General features: G+C 39.8%; 1 protein-coding gene and 1 long non-coding RNA gene across 2 annotated transcripts; one reads left to right on the plus strand and one right to left on the minus strand.

Moving 5' to 3' along the window:
• Positions 1–5,421: 5,421 nt before the first annotated feature.
• Positions 5,422–11,219, plus strand: ola1 (Obg-like ATPase 1). Its single transcript, XM_082189767.1, has 11 exons — positions 5,422–5,548; positions 6,177–6,277; positions 6,861–7,004; positions 7,107–7,234; positions 7,450–7,625; positions 7,734–7,814; positions 8,395–8,492; positions 10,192–10,332; positions 10,522–10,618; positions 10,696–10,818; positions 10,897–11,219. Exons 2-11 carry the CDS (start codon positions 6,177–6,179, stop codon positions 10,996–10,998), a joined length of 1,191 nt encoding a protein of 396 aa, XP_082045893.1. The 5' UTR covers positions 5,422–5,548; the 3' UTR covers positions 10,999–11,219.
• Positions 11,059–23,367, minus strand: LOC309513769. Its single transcript, XR_014211530.1, has 4 exons — positions 21,682–23,367; positions 21,394–21,506; positions 20,954–21,082; positions 11,059–13,283 (listed from the first exon to the last, which is right to left on the minus strand). It is a non-coding gene; the product is annotated as an uncharacterized lncRNA (long non-coding RNA).
• Between the last annotated feature and the right edge of the window lie 46 nt (positions 23,368–23,413).

Consider the following 23,413-nt stretch of genomic DNA (forward strand, 5'->3'; position numbering starts at 1 on the left):
CTAGGACCGCAGCTGTCAATCGAATCATTCGTTAAATAGTGGAGATTATTTAAAAAAACAACTTTCATGAACTATTCCTAGGTTTTTGGCTTAACCTCGATAAAACCACTGCTGCACAATTCTCGAGACTCTGTATAGGTCAATAATTATCAAAAATAAGTTATCTTTGGCTTTTGGATTGCTGGGTCATTTAAATGGGCGTGGCCAAGTCGACCCAAAAGCGATCTTCATTCCTAAACGGAAAATTTAAACTTCACGAAAATAGGTGAGAACGTGTGACATATGATTCTAAACAAGCATGCAAACTTTTATGGAAATTGGACCATAGGTGTCATTCTAACTGTTAAAAAGGTGTAAAATGCTGCATTTCTATGGCAAATCCCATGAAATGACTGAAAATGGCCCTCTTCCTGAACTGCACGGAATTGTCTGTGCACATGCATCACATGATTCTAAAGAAGACTGGAAACTTTTATGGACATCGGGCCATTTGTGTCACTTTAACTGTTATGAAGGTGAAAAAACAGGTATTTCCTGAGTAAACTGCCTGTATTGGCTATAAATAGTCTTTTCCATCTATGATCTAAGTCAGTAGTTCCCAAACTTTTAACAGGCATGTACCCCCTGAGATATTATAGATCTTCCGGAGTACCCCCAACACCACCAATTGTTAACAACAAGTTTTTTAGTTTTTTATAAATATTTATTTTGATAAATTTTGTCGAGAATAGTGAATAGAATCATAAACATATGATACAAATCTCATCAAAAGTCAACATATGATACAAATGTGCTGAATATAATGATTTTAAACAGATATGCACCCAATCTCACACACAAGAGGCCTACAACACATATCCAACATCTCATTAAAGCTATTGTTAACTTTTCACATATTGATAAGTATTGCTTTTCACATATGATAACATTGTATATTTTCTTAACTTCTCTGCTGTAAAATAATAATAAAAAAAGAGAACACATTAACAATAGTAAACTAAATAGTAAACAGTAAACTAAATTGTAGTAAACCACACAGAATAGGCCTACCACCTCTCCATCCACATCACCAGTTTAATCAATGTGAGGGATGTGCCTGGATGTTCTTACATAATGCAGCGATGTTAGGCCGAATTGGGGACAGTTTCAGTCTTAGATCATTTTCCACAAACAGTCTGTACCTATACTTGGTCTTAAGGCAGACCAAAGCTGAGAATCCAGTCTCACATAAATACGTTGTAGCAAATGGCATCAACGTCTTAATCGCTCGGTTTGCCAGGTCCGGATACTCTGCCCGCAAACTAATCCAGAAATCTGTCAGTGTCTTCTGACCGAACTCGATTCTGACCGACCCGTTCGTGGATATTTCAATGAGTCTCTCTCTCTCTCTCTCTCTCTCTCTCTCTCTCTCTCTCTCTCTCTCTCTCTCTCTCTCTCTCTCTCTCTCTCTCTCTCTGAGATGCGCCAATGTTGTTGTCTTTGACACAGTCAGACCAGAAGTTCAGCTTTTTAATCGTGGCCTCTACCTTGTCTCGCACATTGAATATTGTCACAGAGCGACCTTGCTGCCCGAGATTGAGCTCATTTAGACGACCAAAGATATCTCCCAAATAGGCCAGTCTTGTGAGCCACTCATCGTCATGCAACCTATCTGACAAGCGAAAAGGATTGTCGATGAAAAACAGTTTCAGCTCGTCTTTCAGTTCAAAAAAGCGTGCTAAAACTTTCCCTCTGGATAACCATCGCACAGTGTGGAGCAAAAGCGTCAAATGGTCACTGCCCATCTCACTGGTGGAAAAAATGTGCGAGTTTAGGGGTCTTGATTTGACAATCTTTACTGTGTCGTCCAACACCTGTGCCAAGCTGTCTGACATTCCTTTGGCGGCAAGCGCTTCCCTATGTATGCTACAGTGGACCCAAGTGGCATCTGGAGCCACTGCTTGTACACGGGTGACCACTCCGCTGTGCCTCCCAGTAATTTTTTTGGCACCATCTGTGCATATACCAACACATCTAGTCCAGGTTATTCCGTGTGATCGTATGAAACTGTCTATGAGTCCAAAAATGTCCTGCCCCGTTGTCCTCGTCGGTAACGGTTTGCAAAAGAGGATGTCCTCATGGATTGACCCTCCATATATGTACCTGACGTACACCAACAACTGAGCCAGGCCTGCTACATCTGTTGACTCATCTAGCTGTAATGCATAGAATTCACTGGCATGTATGCGACAGACATAGTAACTGTCTCAAAACGTCTGCTGACATATCACTGATCCGTCGGGACACAGTATTGTCTGATGAAGGCATTTTCTGAAAAGTATGTTTAGCCTTTTCCCCCAACATTTTCTCAGCCATGTCCATAGCAGCAGGGACAATCAGTTCCTCCACAATAGTATGAGGCTTGCCTGCCTTAGCCACTCTGTAACTGACCATGTAAGACGCTTCTACTCCTGCCTTATTTACAGCATCTGGCGCGATCAGACATTTCTTGGTGTGTGAAAGCAGTCTCAATTGTCGCTCAAAAAACTCCCGTGGCTTATTTTTCAAATTGCCATGTTTCGTTTCTAAACGTCTTTGTAAGAGTGAAGGCTTCAATGAGTTATTAGACAGAACCTGAGCACATATGACACACTGTGGCTGAGGGAAATTCGCATTGCCTGTGTATGTGAAGCCCAGAGTTATATAATCTTCGTTATATCTTCTTATCTTTGAGTGTGCCTCCCTACCATCGTCTTGTTGTCTCGAGGGAAGAGTCTGTGTCTCCCCGTCTCCATCACTGTCCATGTTAATGGTTTGGCTAGCATCAGGCCTCTCGTCAGAGTTAGGATTTGCTATGATAGTGTCTTGACCTGAAAAGCTTGTCCCGACAGCAGGTGACTCCTTTGAAGTTTCTGTTGTCGTTCTGGGTATGGCCTGAACCCGTTTCAGCCATTTATCCATCGATTGAAATAATTTTTTTGTCAAATAGACGTAACTGGGATGATTTCTGACAGGATTTTTTTTTCATTTGCACGCGACAAATAATATATATCTGTCGTCATAGCAACGTTTATTATGACAGAGCTGTAATCAGCCCTGCAGCAGGCTGCAAAGATCATTGCAAAGATCATCATAAAAGCTCTACTTTTACTCTCTCTGTCTCCACTCTCAAATATTTTGTTAATGCGGAGAAAATACGTTTTTAATGTGCAGTGCAAATGCGGAAGTTAAGTTACCACCGTGGGACAGAGAAAACGTTTGAAAAGGCATATGACTTAGATCTTTTTTCGCGTACCCCCTGAAATCAGTCCACTTACCCCTGGGGGTACGCGTACCCCAGTTTGACAACCGTGGATCTAAGTGATTACATGCTTGCTAAATACAACATAATACCTTTTTACGCATTGGCTTAAAGGCCTTAAAGCGCTTGAACCCCGATAATTGCTGCTCGCAGCTATATTTTTATTCCTGTATTTGTGAGGGCTATGTATTTATGGGTATTATTTTTATTAGATCCTATGCAGAAGTTAAACACAGTTCAAAATCTATTGCAAGTTGAGTCTCGTATGCAGAAACCTTTTTGTATGATGCACAGAGTTGCTGCATCTCGAATTAGTCATTTATGGGTTTCACGATGCCAAGGATGCTGCCAGAAGGTTTTGGAACAGAGCAAGTGACACATTTGTATAACTCTGAATCTGCACTAATTATTATAGTTACATTAATTATAATGAAATGGTAACTGAAACACTGAAATATGCTGTCAACACAAGTGCTGCGAAAACACTGCTGACTGGGATTTGAATTGTGTGCTTTGTGTTAATAGATCCTTGTCTTAATGACAAGACTATATGGCCTTGTAGCAAAGCAATACAAGCCATGTTTACAAACACAGTTATGTTTTGAGAGCTAGCTAAGGAGAAATTCAGGACAATCTCTGGAATTTACAATGGGGTCACTTCATTTTCAGTCAACAGAACTATTAAGTACCTTCATGTTTACTGAGGCGTGCAATCTCCCTAATTGTATATTTTATGTATGTAAATTTGTTTAGCTGGTGTGAATCTATACAAGTGATGGCATTTATGTTTCTGTGACAAAGTATGTCATAATTTTATGTCTAGATATGTGAAATGACATTAGAAAGCAGGAGGACATTATTTTAATGTTGAAGTCATAAATTGTTTAATTTCTGTAATATTGTTCATACATTAAAGTAAAAAACAATATCATAAACTGTACCTATAAAATGGCAACTGCATGGCAAGATTCATATGTTTAAAGGGCAAAGCTTCAGCCTAAAAGAAAAACTACTGTGATAGTCAAGACAAAAAGTCCCCACAAAGATGGCAATATCCAAAATCCTTGTTCTTGTGTGGAAGTGTTTTTGGTCACCATGAGGAAAACAGCTTTTAAATCACACTAAGTGATGCTTTTGAAAATGTAAAAATGCAGAAAGTTTTCTGTGATGGGTAGGTTTAGGGTTAAGGGATAGAATATACAGTTTGTGCAGTATAAAAATCATTATGACTATGCAAAGTCCACGTAAAACATGATAACCCTGTGTGTGTGTGTGTGTGTGTGTGTGTGTGTGTGTGTGTGTGTGTGTGTGTGTGTGTGTGTGTGTGTGTGTGTGTGTGTGTGTGGGGGGGGGTGTGGGGGTGTGGGTGTGGGGGTGTGGGGGTGGGGGTGGGGGTGGGGGGGTGTGTGTGTGTGGGTGGGTGTTTGTGGGGGTGGGGGGGTGTTTGTGGGGGTGGGTGGGTGGTCCTGGTAAACCCTACGATATGAGGACCAAATGTCTCCACAGAGATAGTAATACCAGTAATTTTTTACCTTGTGAGGACATTTTTTTTTGGTCCCCATGAGGAAAACACATCATAAATCATACTAAATTATGTTGTTTTTTTGTTTTTGTTGTTTTTTTTTTTATCTAAAAGTGCCATAGGTTTTCTGTGATGGTTGGTTTAGGGCTAGGGAATACAATATACAGTTTGTATTGTATAAAAACATTATGTATATGGAATGTCCTCATAAAATATGGAAACCCAACATGGTTGAAAAAAAAGCAAAAAAAATTGCATATAAAATAAATACAAAATAATAATAATAAATAATAGTAAATCTTAAATCTATTTTTTAAAGCAGTTTTAACAGCTTTGTTTGTACTCCCTGTAATAGTAACTATAAATAAGTTTCTAACTCCATAACCTCTTTTGTATATTGACAATGCCAGAAAACATGAGGTACAGTTTCTGGTTGCAATAAACAAACAAACAAAAAAGTTATATCGGTTAAACTTACATAGAAAGTGCTTAGCAGGGTAAAATTTGTGCAATAATCGTAAATTAAATTTCCCTAATCTTGTTTTTAAAATGAAACAAAATGTTACATCCGTCATGCACCAACGTCATTATATCGTAACTGGTTTCGACCAATCACAATGTGAGGATTCAGGACTCTTCCGGTATGCTCATTCTTTGCGTTTCGTCAGCCGAAGTGTGGAGTAGCGTGTGTTCATTTGAGCACAGCGAAATTCTCCATCTGCTTACAGAAATAGTGTGATATCAAGGTGATATAAGCGCAGGCTTTATCATATTTATATATAGATCGCTAAAATTTGGTATTTTTTGTTTAAATTGTCTGTTTTCATTGCATGTTGTCCCCTTCGTATGACCGGCATGCTAACTTGCTACACATAGTAATGAATTGGGGATAGGGGTATTGATGCTGTGGATGCACACGTGTGTCTCTGTTGGCTTCCTAGCGAGCGATGAAGAACCCCTACCTCTACTAACCCGGCTGTCACTTAGCTGTGATGCAGGGATTTATAAGCAGTGATATGATATGTCTTCTCTGGTCCAGGGAGTGGCATATATTTAGCCTCTCTTACAGTGAATCGGGCCGGTCAGTTTACACTCAATGCTGGGGCTATTTTGGGAACCTGCTGCCATCAGTTTAACTGTCGTGAAAAGGCAGCTAGTTTCTGCAGTTAGCCAGGCGAAGAAGTTACACGTTGCGTGGCTTCTACTGCATCTTAATTATGCAAAATATACTCCATTCGTAATATTGCAAGAGAGTACTGATAACATTTTACCATGGCTCCTAAAAAGGTGTGGTAGCTGCGTGACAGGTTGTGCTTCTCAGTAAATTATGTAATGCATTAATGTGAAAGTGGGTATGATTGTTTTTCTCCACAGATGCCTCCAAAGAAGGGTGGTGATGGACCAAAACAACAACCCCTGATTGGACGTTTTGGGACTTCCTTGAAAATTGGAATTGTTGGGTTACCAAATGTAGGGTACGTGTCTCTTCCAGCTGGCATTTTGGCTTTATCATGTGTGCTATTATATTATTAGGATGGTGACTCATGATCTTGGTCCATTATGAAAATGACATAATCCTGTCACAGGATGGGCAGCTTTTTTTGAATGGAAACAAATTGGCGCTGTGTCCGAATATGTCTACTTTCATACTATATTGGTCGCGAAAAACAGTACACCAAAAGAGTAGTATGTCCTCTTTTTGTCTACAAAAAGTACCTGGATGACCTACTATTTCTGGTGAGATTTCAGTCCCATGAAGCCATGGGAGAGGAGTTGTGAATGGCAGTGACGCAATGCAGTCATGTGACAGTGACAACATGGCAGATGTTCTACATCCAGATTTCATTCATACTACCAAATTTCATAATAGAACATACTTTTTAAACAGTGGAGAATTAAGTTTTAAACCAAATGTAGTACATACTAGACAGTGGGTTTTCGGACGCAGCTTTGGTCTCTGTGTATATATAGCAAATACTTGTTCATTTGTTATGCATAGCAAAATGTCAGTGATCCATGTCCTCGTCTTTTATCTCAGTTAATTTGTTTGTGTTTCAGAAAGTCAACGTTCTTCAATGTTCTGACAAAGAGTCAGGCAGCGGCTGAGAATTTTCCCTTTTGCACCATCGACCCAAACGAGAGCCGTGTGCCCATTCCAGATGAGCGCTATGACTTCCTCTGCCAGTACCATAAACCAGTCAGGTGCTCACTGCATGTCTGCATCTGCATAATACAATTATCAGCACATTCTGCTCCTAGACATCAGTGACATGATCTTAATTTCTCTTTTACCTTTCCCTCCAGTAAGGTTCCAGCATTTCTGAATGTGGTGGATATTGCTGGTTTAGTAAAAGGGGCCCACGCAGGCCAGGGTTTGGGTAACGCCTTCCTCTCCCACATCAGTGCCTGTGATTCCATCTTTCACATGACACGTGAGTAGATTGCCATTTCAAACTTCAATCTGTATTTTATGAAATTCTTTATCTGTAAGTTAGTTACCATGTAGTTGCAAATAAATGTGTGACACTGTGAGTGAGAGATATAATTCAACAATATGTGTCAGATAAAAACCTAAACATGTTGATGTAAGAGATGAAATACAATCAAACAAAAAACCTGATATGTATATGAAACTGTTTTTTTGCAGGAGCTTTTGAGGATGAAGATATTATCCATGTTGAGGGGTGTGTTGACCCAGTTAGGGATATTGAGATCATTCATGAGGAGCTGAGGATGAAGGATGAAGAGATGATTGGGCCAATCATAGATAAGCTGGAGAAAACCTCTGTCAGGGGTGGAGACAAAAAACTCAAACCTGAATATGTGAGTGAACTATAGATCCCAGTATGCATCTGACCACTGCAGAAATAAAACATTTTCACTGCCGAGACATGCACTGACATTTTCTTTTAATGTTTTCTTTGCTTGCAGGACATCATGTGTAAAATAAAGTCCTGGGTGGTTGATGAAAAGAAACATGTCCGTTATTACCTTGAATGGAACGACAAAGAGGTTAAAATCTTTTTTTGTCATTATTTTTAATCTAAAATAGAGAGGCAGGAATGAGTCCTAAAACCTGGAAATGAGTTAGCATTTTTGCCCTTCTAATGGATTTTTGGTTAAATGTCTGAAATAAGGTCTGTGATTAACACAAGCTTTTTATTCTAAGACATAAAATACATCAGTTATAACCCACTCATATCACAAACAGGAAAACTCATCTACTCACCAGTCCACTTATGTTTATACTTGTGCAATCTATTTCAACTTGAGCTTTCAAACTTGTAAATTTTAAATAAAGATTTAAAGAGTTGTTGGAAGCTTAGTGGTGATGACGTTAAAGTCATGTGGTGTAGTTTATTGCCTATCTTTTTTATTTCTGGCGACTGTATTAAGGCCCTAAAATTAATTTAACGTTAAAGAATCAAACTTTTGTTCGTCACAAAACTTATTTTCTGCAATGGAAAAATCCTATTGGCTTTTTATAGAGGAAACAAGGGTGATATTACCTTCTGGGTTGGCCACTCTATACTCTGCCTGAACTTGCTCAGATTAAGTTATACTCTAACTGTTTTTTGTTGTTGTTTTTCAGATTGAGGTCTTGAATAAGTATCTGTTCCTGACATCCAAGCCAATGATCTACTTGGTAAACCTCTCAGAGAAAGATTACATCAGGAAAAAGAATAAATGGTGAGATGACATGTTAGCTGTTTATCTTCTGTTAGTGAATCCTTTCAGTGCTGGTATTACACATCATTTGGACCATGTGAAACAGGTCTCAATCTACTGGCCATGAACAATACATGGTCTCTTTATCATAGCTAAAGTGATGCAAAATAATGTTTTGCGAAGATAACAAAGGAATGTCAAGGAGGAACAAAAAATGAACATACAGTACACATATGCAAGCAACAGTTTGTAGTTTACCAGCAGCACACCAGCTCCAGACAAATAATAACACTCAAAACTGTCCTGTTACTATAATTAAAGGGATACTCCACTTTAAAATGAAAATTCTGTCATCATATACTCACCCTCATGTTGTTTCAAACCTGTATGAATTTCTTTCTTCTGCTGAACAGAAAGGAAGATATTTAGAAGAATGTCAGTAACCAGACCGTTTCTGGTACCATTGACTTCCATAGTAGGGAAAAAATATACTATGGAAGTCAATGGTACCAGAAACTGTCTAGTTACTGATATTCTTCTAAATATCTTCCTTTCTGTTCAGCAGAAGAAAGAAATTCATACAGGTTTGAAACAACATGAGGGTGAGTATATGATGACAGAATTTTCATTTTAAAGTGGAGTATCCCTTTAACATTACAGCATATCTTGGTTCTGTGAAACATGGCAAAACCAATTTTACTCGCGTATGGAGCAGAAACAACGCTACCTCTGCGTATGTTTTCAAGCCTTGCCACTTGGGTCTCTCTAATATTAACGCAGGTCTCAAAGCTCTTGCCTGATCATTACCCTTCTTTTTCCAGTGAAATTCCTCTGAGCTTTTCTCTTTTTTTAATGTCTCTCCGCCATCTCTCTCTCTCTCTCTCTCTCTCTCTCTCTCCCCCCCATCATTAGAGTATATGCCCCCTACTGCTGACTACAAGTGTGTTGTGCTGCATGATCCACTTTCAAGAGCCTTTCTCAGAAATTTGCTTACTGCACCTTTAATAGTTTATCCTTAAATTCACCTTCTAAGAAATTTAGAGCCTGTACCCCCTGTTTCTAGTTTTGACACAGCACAGCTACACAAGCTATTTTATTTTGTTCATCTGAGGCAAAAATGATTTAAAAAATGTCTTATGCTAATTGATTATGTACATCTTTAAATAATTGCCTGTTACATCATAGCCTGATAGTGATGTGTCTTGTCTCTTATAAGGATAGTCCACCAAAATATTACAATTCTGTCATCGTTTACTCTCATGTCAAACTTGTATGACTTTCAGTCTTTTGTGGAACACAAAAAAAGAATGTTGTGAATTAAAGAGTTTTGGTTCCCTTCAACTTCCATAAAAATACAGTGGAAGTCAATGGGAACAAAAACTGTTTGGTCACCAACATCTTCAAAATATCTTTTGTGCTCCACAGAAGAAAGTCATACAGATTGGAATGACAAGGTGAGAAAATGAAAGTGAGGCTTCCTGCTTGATGTTGAATTGCGTCTCAAGTGTCATTACTCCAGTACACTTGTAGAGCTGTATGTGATGGAGAGATGAGTCGCTCAATATAACTAGCAAATAACTATGTGATCCAAATTCATGGTTGTTAAAACATTTGTGCTGCAACAGTTTAGCCGGTCCCCGATGGAGAACTGGCTTTCGTCCCCAGGTGATTTGAGTTTGGGAGCCCTGATGTAAAACATTTGCTATCTTTTCTTTTGTAGGTTGGTGAAGATCAAGGAGTGGGTTGATGCTCATGATCCAGGTGCGCTGGTCATCCCGTTCAGTGGCGGATTTGAGTGCAAATATCAGGATATGAATGATGAAGAGAAACAGAAATATTGTGAGGAAAACAAAACGCAGAGGTCAGGATTTGCTCTTTGCTCAATTTAAGAACCTCATATTTTTTCACATGCAAAAAGCATTTTCAACAGTACTAAACTGATGCTCTAAAGTCAAATCATATTTTTGGTCATGCTTAATCTCAGTAGTGATATCATAATTCTTCCCTTTGAAGTTTTTCACGTTGTGAATTTTTTGTTTTTTTGTTTCAGTATTCTGACTAAGATCATCAAGAGTGGGTATGCGGCCTTGCAGCTGGAGTACTTCTTCACAGCAGGACCTGACGAAGTCCGTGCATGGACCATCAGGGTGAGCAAAGCACATGTGAGCACAGACACATTTTTACATGGGATATATTTCTGATGCACCTCTGAAACACCTTACAGAAAGGCACCAAGGCCCCACAAGCAGCTGGAAAGATCCACACAGACTTTGAGAAAGGCTTCATTATGGCTGAAGTCATGAAATTTACAGACTTTAAGGAGGAAGGCAGTGAAAACGCTGCTAAAGTAAGATCTTGAAAAGATAATAGAAAATAGCATAGATTTTTAAAGGTTGAAAACTGAAAATGTGTCGAATACTTGCAGGCTGCAGGGAAATACAGACAACAGGGACGGAACTATACTGTGGAAGATGGTGACATCATCTTCTTCAAATTCAACACACCTAATCAACCCAAGAAGAAGTGAAGTCATCCTTATGCCAGTTGGTTGGAACGTACCATCTGTGGCACCTGCTGCGTCTCTTCATTTATGGCTTCGGAACATTTAAAACACAATCACACCTTAGTGGTTTATTTTTTATTTTATTATTTTGGCTGATGGCTGAAATAAATGTAAAGGCTGGTCTGCTTACAAAAGCTGCATGTCACACAGCAGTTTATTCTAATAAAACACTTCCTCAGACCAAAGTGTTTTCTGTTCAAGGTACTTTCCTAATCGTCTCATTTATATTTGTCATTTATGTCTCATCATACATTTATATTGATTGTGTATGTGCTGCATTGTTGTCAGATGAGATTTATAGTATTAAGCTGCTGTGAAACAACACATTTATAGAGATTAACTTAAGCAAATATATTAGCAATACAGAAATCATCTGGGAGGAAAAAATTATTTTAATAATGCATTTTTTTGCATTTATGTGCTGCTTGATTTTTGTGCTGTTGAAAATCAACCACCAAACAAATGTTATGAATATTTGTTAGATGTACTGTTCTGTGTGTGTGTGAGAGTGTGTGTGCGCAAAGTGGATGGGACAAGAGGCTGCTCACTGCACAGCCATGGGTGGAGCGAGCATAAAATCGAACTCCCCCTCTCTAGGTGTAATGGGTGGATTTTAGAAGGTCCAATCAAAACCCTACCCATAACTCTATCCCTCCACCCATTAGATCCACAGGTGGAGCTGGACTAGGTCAAGCTCAACCCAAGACGTCAAGAGAGGCGGAGCTGGACGTCATTTGGCTCTGCAGTGGGCACCACTTGGATCGGACCGATCGCCACAACACTTGTAGCCAATCAGCAATGGGGCGCGTATCCGCTCATGATGGGGGAGCGAGAGATGAGGAAGCGGGACATTTGTAGAAAGAGTGATGGCTGAGATATTACCAACGAGGAAGAGGTCAGAGAAATATAATTGGAAAAATAAATGTTACGACCGGGCAAGAGCTAGAACCCGCGTCAATATAGGAAAAGCTTTCCAGCGCTGGAGAGACTTTAAAGAGCGAGAAGGCCTGAAAACGGATGCTGAGGTTGCTTTGTTTCTGCTTGATACGCGAGTAACATTTCACAGAACCAAGATGATGATGTTGTTGTAATATTAGCTATAGTAACGGGACAAGTGGTTGCCTGTTGCAGAGCGTGTTTGTTATCAGAGCAATGAGGGGAGGCGTGTTTCTGTTGGTAGGGCGGGGTGTATGGGGTTAGAATTGTTGCATTATTCCAAATAAATAGATTGAGATTCACAAACAAATGTAAAGAGATTCACAAAAATGTATCAAATATGAAATTTTATTAAAAAATATATACACACATTGTTGGCATTCATAACAGTTAATAATAATGTATTATGGCTGTGAATCAATCGTGTGATTTCCAAGTTGATTCAATCAAGTTATTTTAGTTTATTTACTATTTTAATTCAGAATTCTGTGACTTTCTCAGACCTGCCAACCTGTAAGCATTTAGCATAGCAGGTACGCATTTTGACCTTAAAAAATGCTGGTACGAAACTACACAAAAAGCTGGTGAAGCCTTTGGGGCAGGACGCATCAGTGAACTTCTATCGTAAAAATAGCCTTTAGTTTACAGAACAGACTGGAATACCAGATTGCTTATGTCTGACTGTGGTATAAACTATTTAGATGCTTTTAAAATTAATTCCTGGTTCACGAAACCATTCAGGCTCAGAGTCAGCAAGGCGTGTACCACAGAGACATATCAAATTATAGGAAAGTTCCTGACCGCTAAAATGTAGTGATGGATCGCGTGTACTCCACTGAATTCACTCCTATTGGTTGTCGCTCTTGAAAGTTGATCCTCATTTGCATAAACTTAAACATATCAACTTTGTCACGTCGCTGGACCATGCGCTGGACACGCCTACATCCTGTCGCCCATGGTCACTGTCACTCATGCGGCTGGAAATCACCAGCTCTCCATTGAAACGAATGCGATTTTGTCAGTGTGAACACAGCTTAGAAGAGAGGATACATTCTCGTTCTAAAATTCTGTGCAAACCTGAGTCATCAATATTTGATCTAAAAGACACAAATCTTCTATTGTGATTTCTTAAGGTGTTCCTTACATGCTGCTGATTGCACTGTTGGAGTAATGTCCTGACTGCTTCCAGGGGACTCTCCTCCACCTGGAGGCTCCTGAGGGCCATCACGTCTCCTGGGTTACTGGGGGCCGCCACAATCCCTAGGCTGTCAATCATCTTCACACTTTTAGTAATATGCACTTCTTGCATACATCTATATAGGAGGGGAAGAATATCATTGAGGTTGCTATGTTATTGAGGCTCAATGCCTTACAGCAGAAATGCATTTTGGGAAATGAAGCTCAGTGTTGGATTGACTGAAGACTTCATGCAGTGGTCAGTCCAATACAGTTCATCATGCTTCAAATTCACATATACTAGGACACTAAAATAAAGAAGCTTTACCTGGTCATGATGTGGTCATGTAAACGCATAAACCCATTTTCCTTTATCGGAGTACGGTCATAAACGGCTTAAGCATAAACTGATCGTCACAGCTAGATTTTTGCCCCTTAAGCCGATTTCGCCCAGCATGCAAACTGATTAACCTGATTTCAGTCGGCTTATTGAAGTGCGCATGTGTGATATGTGACATGAACGCGTCCTTACTGTGGATTTAAACGCATCCAGTAAGGTCATAAACGGCAGTAAGTGAGGAGAAAATATATCGCAAACTCAGACTCTTTCTTGACCCCAAAAATTATAAAAGTGCTCTCATCTAGTGCAGCAGAAGAAAAAGTGGTACAGTCAAAATGCTGCATCTGTAACTACATGAGGACAATATATGAGCCGTAAGTTATCCACTTATATGTTGAAATACTCTTCTTCATTTTTTCAATGCTTTATTTAACATCACAACCGACATAATAAATCAGCCTCGAAGAAATCAGGATTGAAGTGGTTGAAAGTAATCAAAGAAGACACACCGTTTACACCTGGTGTTTTAGTCTCTTTTGTCCACTTTCAACCACTTCTGTCCTGATTTCTTCGAGGTGAGGGTCTATGGGCGGGTAAATGTATGGGTTTTTCAGATCTCGATCAAATGGACAAAATAAGCTTGCGCAATTTACATATGAACAGAGACGATGGAGAAACACAGAGCAGCGGTTTTCGTTTCTTAGCATGCTTGAAATTGCATGAAACTCGACAGACACATCACATTTATTGGCCAGTAGACATGTGCAAAGTTTCAGAAACGGGCGTGGTGAGTGGCTCAGTAGCGCCACCTTTTGACAAAAGTGGGGGGTTAGTTTTACCTACAGTAACAAAACTCAGTACGTATATTGTTCTCATCGAGCCGGACAACTTTCTAATTTACAGTCATTAGCTCCGACCAACAGGAAGTCAGATATTTTGGTTTGAATGTGGATTTTTTGGATATTTCAGACTCTGAATTTTTAGCTACTCATCCTAATTCCCACCCAAAATTTTCAACATGATGAAAATACATTAAAGATGCTAAATTGTGAATGGATATTGAATATCTTAAACGTTTTTTCTATGGTGAGGGATTAAAGGCATGTCAAAAAGTAAACAGAAAGTGTCTATTAAGAATAGGTATATTGTGCCATCTAGTGTTTAATACTATGTATAAATGTGGTTGGATAAATCTTTTTTCGTTGATAAACAATGTTTTAAACTGCAAACATTTCCATTTATTACACACTGCATTCCCATCTATATTTAAACATGATCAAAGTCTACTTTCTGTCACAGTAAGGATTTTATTTTTTTTGTTTAAAATGTTCTCTGTCTCTGTCTGTCTTCCCCCGCCCCCTCACTCCACCAGTCTCACTCACTCACTCTCTTCTGATTATTCTTTTCACTCCTCTATCAGAAATCTTGCGAGGAGCACTGGTCGAGGCAAATTTATGGTGAAATTATTGTCTTTCCACTTCCGTATTATGGCCCCAAAAGTGCTCACTGGACCATTCAGAAGCTTAGAATGGCGCCTATAACCAATGCCATCATTATGTTTTGCAACAATTAGGTTGCGACGGTCTTGAGACAGCTCTTTGCTTTTACCCATCATGAGATGTGTCTTGTGTGACACCTTGGCAATGAGACCTTTTTGTAGGCCATCATTTGGGACTGAACCAGCTGTTATTAATTTCCACTGACAGGCGGCTGGATTGCTTTTTAATTACTGTAAGTTTTCAGCAGTTGTCTTGGGTTTCCATGCCTTTTTGCGCCTCCCTTTCTTCATGTGTTCAATACTTTTTCCCTGTGTCATTTCACATTATTACACATAACTTAATTTCTGAACTTATTTTTGTTTGTTTCTTTGTATGTATGGCTTACTTGGGTTGTTACCAACATCTGGTGAAAATTTCATGTCAATAGCACCTTTGGAAATATATTTAACTGAGAAAAATTATGACGTGTTCAATACTTATTTCCCCCGCTGTATATATATATATACTGTATATATATATATTAGGGCTTGGAATCGATAACATTTTTTTACTAATTAATTGCACAATTTGCTGTAATTAATTGCAATTAATTGCATTTCCCCCAAGCTTGTAATCATCAATATTTAAACTTAGAATCACCTAATTAAATTAAACAACACAGGAAAAAGAAGGAACAGAAAATAGCCCTATATTAAAATAATATTAAACATAAATATATCAATATATAATTCTTTTTCAATAATCAATCAACATAATAAATTTAACAGATTTTTTTTTATTTCTTTTTTTTACTAATTATCAAAACAAAATATAGTCCTACAAAGCTATTATTACCAGAGCATGTGATAAGAGCAGGTCATTTTACCATTGTTGCCCAGCATGACTATACCAGCTCAGTAGGGCTATTTCAAACAGAAGTCTACTACAGAGAAATTTCACGTTATTTGAGCGGACTTTGCTTTTCCAGTGCGTGATCGGTACATGATTGGAGCATTTGGGCCGTTAACGACAAAGCAGAACACGCAACGCAAACACGGAGCGGAACATTGAGCAGAGAGCGCAGCAGCGCGCCGACACACACACACACACACACACACACAGAGAACGCAGCGCACACACGGAGCGGAACATTGAGCAGAGAGCGCAGCAGCGCGCCGACACACACACACACACACACACACACACACACGGAGAACACAGCGCACACACGGAGCGGAAAAGACCTGCTCATGAAAGCTGCGCGAGAATGAAACCTGATCGCCGAACACGGAGGGGCGGGACAGCATATTTTCGGCCTTTTCAATAGCAGCCGCAACAGGAAATCATTAAAATGAGCCCAAAAAAAGTGCTGCGTTAATTGCGTTTTTTTTTTTTTTTACGCGTTAAACATCTCAAATTAATCGCAAAGATTAACGCGTTAATTCCCCCAGCCCTAATATATATATTTACTAGGGGTGGCACGGTACATGAAAAAACATCCGAACCGTTCGGTTCGCTTGTCTCAGTTCGGAGCGTGTGTGCGTCGCACGGTTCGACGCATGCGCAATGTAGCCTCGTGCCCGTGCTAATACAATGCTAAATCATAAATCAGATGTATGTAGAATAACATTACGATGTCCAGCAATCGATTTAAATAGTAGCCTACACTGGGTTTACTTAGACATTTAATGAGATCTACTCCACTATATGTTGTTTTTTCACGTGAATAAATACATAGATCGACTGTTTCACGTATGTACTTTAATCAATGGTCCAGTGGCAGAACTTTTGCCAAGCGTGTCATAGGTTCTGAGTTCTAATCCGCACTCGTATATATATTTTTTCTTTTTCATCAAAACCGATTATGTTTATCAGTGGTTGTATATAAAGCAGGGACAGATTTGTGTGAATTTTGTTTTGTGATTTCACCGGAACGAATAGAGAGTCTCCTCAATGGATTGAAGCGCGCGTCCGAGTGAAGACTGTGCGGCGTGTGCGCGAGCCATAAGTGAACACAGTATCAGCGCCACTGATCGCAGCGGCAACGAGCACTTTGATCACTTGATTAAAAAAAACACATTTCAGTGCTAGATTGCTTCTTATTTAACAAACAAACGAAACGAATACTTTGCTAGTTAACTGGAGATGTTTTATTTATTTGTATTGGTACATTCGTGCCGCGAGATGTTTCTCAAAAGTGGTGGGGACAATATGGACCCTGGCAAAAAGTGGTGGGGACATGTCCCACCCGCAAATTACGCCTATGATTACGAAACACAAGGAGAAATTGACAAAGAACTGTCCGACACAGCCCAGGTAGCTCTCACTACAGATGGATGGACCTCCAGGGCCACTGAAAGTTTCCTCACGGTGACCGCTCACTATATTACTTCGGAATGGGAAATGAGAAGCTGCGTTTTGCAAACACGGCCCATTTATGAAATTAATTAATTAATAATTAGATAATTAAGCTATATATCATATTCTGAAGTACATTTTTGGAGTGTTAAAGATTAAAAGAAAAAATAACAACAAGAACCGTACAGAACCGAAAACCGTGATACGAACCGAACCGTGGGTTTTGTGAACCGTGCCACCCCTAATATATATATATACACAGGTGCTGGTCATAAAATTAGAATATCATCAAAAAGTTGATTTATTTCAAGAATTCAACTTAACAGGTGAAACTAATATATTATATAGACTCATTACATGCAAAGTGAGATATTTCAAGCCTTTATTTGTTATAATTTTGATGATTATGGCTTACAGCTTATGAAACCCACGAAATCAAAATCCCAGAAAATTTGAATATTACATGAAATCACACAGTAATTACACAGTAATACCATGGTCATTGAACCAGGTTTTGGTTCTTTTGGCAGTGTGGGCAGGTGCAAATCCTGCTGGAAAATGAAGGAAGCATGAAGTCCTCTGAAAATGTCCTGGTAGACGGCTGCGTTGACTCTGGATTTAATAAAGCACAGTGGACCAAAGTCCTCTTTTCTGATGAGAGCAAATTTTGCATCTCATTTGGAAACCAAGGTCCCAGAGTCTGGAGGAAGAATGGAGAGGCACACAATCCAAGATGCTTGAAGTCCAGTGTGAAGTTTCCACAGTCTGTGTTGGTTTGGGGAGCCATGTCATCGGCTGGTGTTGGTCCACTGTGCTGTCCACTCAACGCAGCCGTCTACCAGGACATTTTCAGAGCACTTCATGCTTCCTTCAGCGGACAAGCTTTATGGAGATGCTGACTTCATTTTCCAGCAGGATTTGCACCTGCCGACACTGCCAAAAGAACCAAAACCTGGTTCAATGACCATGGTATTACTGTGTAATTACTGTGTGATTTCATGTAATATTCAAATTTTCTGGGATTTTGATTTCGTGGGTTTCATAAGCTGTAAGCCATAATCATCAAAATTATAACAAATAAAGGCTTGAAATATCTCACTTTGCATGTAGAGTCTATATAATATATTAGTTTCACCTGTTAAGTTGAATTCTTTAAATAAATCAACTTTTTGATGATATTCTAATTTTATGACCAGCTCCTGTATATATAGCATATATATATATATACACACACACACACACATATATTAGGGGTGGCACGGTTCACAAAACCCACGGTTCGGTTCGTATCACGGTTTTCGGTTCTGTACGGTTCTTGTTGTTATTTTTTCTTTTAATCTTTAACACTCCAAAAATGTACTTCAGAATATGATATATAGCTTAATTATCTAATTATTAATTAATTAATTTCATAAATGGGCCGTGTTTGCAAAACGCAGCTTCTCATTTCCCATTCCGAAGTAATATAGTGAGCGGTCATCGTGAGGAAACTTTCAGTGGCCCTGGAGGTCCATCCATCTGTAGTGAGAGCTACGTGGGCTGTGTCGGACAGTTCTTTGTCAATTTCTCCTTGTGTTTCGTAATCATAGGCGTAATTTGCGGGTGGGACATGTCCCCACCACTTTTTGCCAGGGTCCATATTGTCCCCACCACTTTTGAAACATCTCGCGGCACGAATGTACCAATACAAATAAATAAAACATCTCCAGTTAACTAGCAAAGTATTCGTTTCGTTTGTTTGTTAAATAAGAAGCAATCTAGCACTGAAATGTGTTTTTTTTAATCAAGTGATCAAAGTGCTCGTTGCCGCTGCGATCAGTAGCGCTGATACTGTGTTCACTTATGGCTCGCGCACACGCCGCACAGTCTTCACTCGGACGCGCGCTTCAATCCATTGAGGAGACTCTCTATTCGTTCCGGTGAAATCACAAAACAAAATTCACACAAATCTGTCCCTGCTTTATATACAACCACTGATAAACATAATCGGTTTTGATGAAAAAGAAAAAATATATATACGAGTGCGGATTAGAACTCAGAACCTATGACACGCTTGGCAAAAGTTCTGCCACTGGACCATTGATTAAAGTACATACGTGAAACAGTCGATCTATGTATTTATTCACGTGAAAAAACAACATATAGTGGAGTAGATCTCATTAAATGTCTAAGTAAACCCAGTGTAGGCTACTATTTAAATCGATTGCTGGACATCGTAATGTTATTCTACATACATCTGATTTATGATTTAGCATTGTATTAGCACGGGCACGAGGCTACATTGCGCATGCGTCGAACCGTGCGACGCACACACGCTCCGAACTGAGACAAGCGAACCGAACGGTTCGGATGTTTTTTCATGTACCGTGCCACCCCTAATAAAAATAAAAGAAAAATATATATATACAGGTGCTGGTCATAAAATTAGAATATCATCAAAAAGTTGCTTTATTTCAAGAATTCAACTTAACAGGTGAAACTAATATATTATATAGACCAGTGGTTCTCAACTCCAGTCCTCGGGACCCACTGCTCTGCACATTTTGTATGTCTCTCTTATCTGACACACTCAAATCAGTTCATGGAGTCTCTCCTGACGAGCTGATGATCTGATTCAGGTGTATTAAATAAGGGAGACATACAAAATGTGCAGAGCAGCGGGTCCCTAGGACTGGAGTTGAGAACCACTGATATAGACTCATTACATGCAAAGTGAGATATTTCAAGCCTTTATTTGTTATAATTTTGATGATTGTGGCTTACAGCTTATGAAACCCACGAAATCAAAATCCCAGAAAATTTGAATATTACATGAAATCACACAGTAATTACACAGTAATACCATGGTCATTGAACCAGGTTTTGGTTCTTTTGGCACTGGGCAGGTGCAAATCCTGCTGGAAAATGAAGTCAGCATCTCCATAAAGCTTGTCCGCTGAAGGAAGCATGAAGTGCTCTGAAAATGTCCTGGTAGACGGCTGCGTTGAGTGGACAGCACAGTGGACCAACACCAGCCGATGACATGGCTCCCCAAACCAACACAGACTGTGGAAACTTCACACTGGACTTCAAGCATCTTGGATTGTGTGCCTCTCCATTCTTCCTCCAGACTCTGGGACCTTGGTTTCCAAATGAGATGCAAAATTTGCTCTCATCAGAAAAGAGGACTTTGGTCCACTGTGCTTTATTAAATCCAGAGTCAACGCAGCCGTCTACCAGGACATTTTCAGAGCACTTCATGCTTCCTTCATTTTCCAGCAGGATTTGCACCTGCCCACACTGCCAAAAGAACCAAAACCTGGTTTAATGACCATGGTATTACTGTGTAATTACTGTGTGATTTCATGTAATATTCAAATTTTCTGGGATTTTGATTTTGTGGGTTTCATAAGCTGTAAGCCATAATCATCAAAATTATAACAAATAAAGGCTTGAAATATCTCACTTTGCATGTAATAAGTCTATATAATATATTAGTTTCACCTGTTAAGTTGAATTCTTGAAATAAATCAACTTTTTGATGATATTCTAATTTTATGACCAGCACCTGTATATAGCTGCGAGAAGCAATGCCACCGGCTTGGGCCCGTCAATGCTGCTCGCAACTATATTTAGATATATATTTGTGTACCGGGTGGGCTGGCCCACATTGCCAGCGGCCCACCGGGAAAAGTCCTGGTGCTCCAGATGACCAGTCCGCCCCAGAGGCGGTGCTTAATCCAGTAATGCCTCCGACAGCAAACAACTGACCATTAACTACCTGGATTTTGAGGAAAGTAAAAAGGAAAGTAAATAATGTACAGCTAAAGTCTTTAACTTGACATGAATAAATCTTGCAACACTTCAATTAAACATAGTATAATTATTTGACTCTTTGAATTAGGTAGATGTTTTTATAGTCAAACACATTGATCTTTGAAGCCTTCAACAATTTTAGGGTGCAACTTTCCACTTATTGTCAATATGGGACCAAAACAAATTTTTTTCCTGTATATTCATTATCATCAAATCATTATTGTGATGTTATTTCATAGTTTCACCAGATACAGATATTAACTGTCCACATCTCACCTCAAAGCCAAAGTTGCTGCGTGGAATGGATTGTACATTGATGCAACATCACTCCAGATATTAGTCAACTGATTGTAGGCCTCTGCACGACTGGCACCATCAAAACCACCAACCTTTAAATAAATACATTTTTTATTTATGTATTCTGTGCATTTGTATATGCACATCAATGCATGCATTTACAGAAGTGCAACCTTTAAACTGTGATTGTTCCCTATTTCTGTATTTGTATCATGGTTATCATAGCTAATTAAAACTATAAAACTGATATGCGTGTTTAATACTCACAGCATACACTAGATCTGCATAAGCGATCACACCAACACCACTGCGGCGGCTACTCATGGGAGCGATGAGAGTCCACTTGTTTGTGTCAGGGTTGAAGCTCTCAGCAGAGAAGAGACACTCGATCCCAGTAGAACCACCACAGATATAAATTAGAAAACACAAACATAACATGCATGATGTTCTCGAAAGGTAACATACTCGGTTCCCTGAGAGTAACGGGAACAAGTATTGCGTAGACGGCCGTGCTATTAAAGGTTGTATCAGTGATTTCAGGCCCCCCAAAAAATGATCACATTCATCTAATCTTTCCTAACGATCCGCTAGCTGCCTGCTCCATAAGCATGCCGTCAAAAAAACGCGTCTCTGTAGGCAGCCTAGGCTCTGAGTTCTGCACACAAAAACAAGTGGTTTCACCAACCACTCAAAACCAAAACAAATAGTGTTCCAACCAATCACCGACAGGGGGAGGGTGTTGTGAGGTTTTGTGCTTGTGCACGGCTGCACGCGAAGTCGGAGCTGAAGAAGAAGCTGGCTCAAAACCTCACAACACCCTCCCCCTGTCAGTGATTGGTTGGAACACTATTTGTTTTGGTTTTGAGTGGTTGGTGAAACCACTTGTTTTTGTGTGCAGATCTCAGAGCCTAGGCTGCCTACAGAGACGGCATGCTTATGGGGTGGGCAGCTAGCGGATCGTTAGGAAAGATTAGATGAATGTGATAAAAAAAATGTTGGGCCTGAAATCACTGATACAACCTTTAAGCTTCACATTCAGGTACTGTCGCTTCAGTCGATTTAACCTGATTCCTATGGCGAAATGGGCTGCTTATATAGTCAGTAGCCACGCCCATTTTGGCGGGTTTCGAGCCCTGATAGGTTTGCACGTCCTCGCCGCTTCGCCATAGGTTCATGCAGTTCCCCCAGCCCAGCCAATCAGCACGCTATACAGCTCTGCACTGTGCTGGCTGTGCAGCTGCACTGCGTTTAAAGGAAAAGTTCTGTATTTTACACTTAAAGCCCTGCTTTCAGATTGTTGCAGATGAAATAGAACGGTTAAGATTGAAATTTGGACACATGCTGCTGGCCCGAGAATTTTCGGTTTCTGTGGTAGCACCCCCCCACCTCCACAATGGCTGCGTAGGTGCACTGGAACAATCCTTCCTAAAACGCATTACACTTTCGTTTACAAAGACGTGAAACTCACCGAGTGGTCAGGGGTGTTCACTGATATGCTCACACAAAAATCGCTGCAAAAGATGCTTTCCAACAGGTGTTTTACCATTCGTTGTAAAACTGTGGACCTATTTTTCCAAACGCCTCACACCCCGTACATTCTTCCGTTGAGAGCTTGAATAATAGACACTCCAGCCCGGCGGCGGAGTAATACCGTACCTCACAGCACATCCAATACAAGTCAATGGAGTTGGACAAAAACTACGATAAAACCTGTTGGAAAGCATCTTTTGCAGCGATTTTTGTGTGAGCATATCAGTGAACACCCCTGACCACTCGGTGAGTTTCACGTCTTTGTAAACGAAAGTTTAATGCGTTTTAGGAAGGATTGTTCCAGTGCACCGATGCAACCATTGTGGAGGTGGGGGGGGGGGGGGGGGGTGCTACCACAGAAACCGAAAATTCTCGGGCCAGCAGCATGTGTCCAAATTTCAATCTTAACCGTTCTATTTCATCAGAAACAATATGAAAACAGGGCTTTAAAGGGATAGTTCACTTTGAA

This window comes from Leuciscus leuciscus (genome assembly GCF_965113295.1).
Source record: "Leuciscus leuciscus genome assembly, chromosome: 14".
Classification (NCBI taxonomy): Eukaryota; Metazoa; Chordata; class Actinopteri; order Cypriniformes; family Leuciscidae; genus Leuciscus; species Leuciscus leuciscus.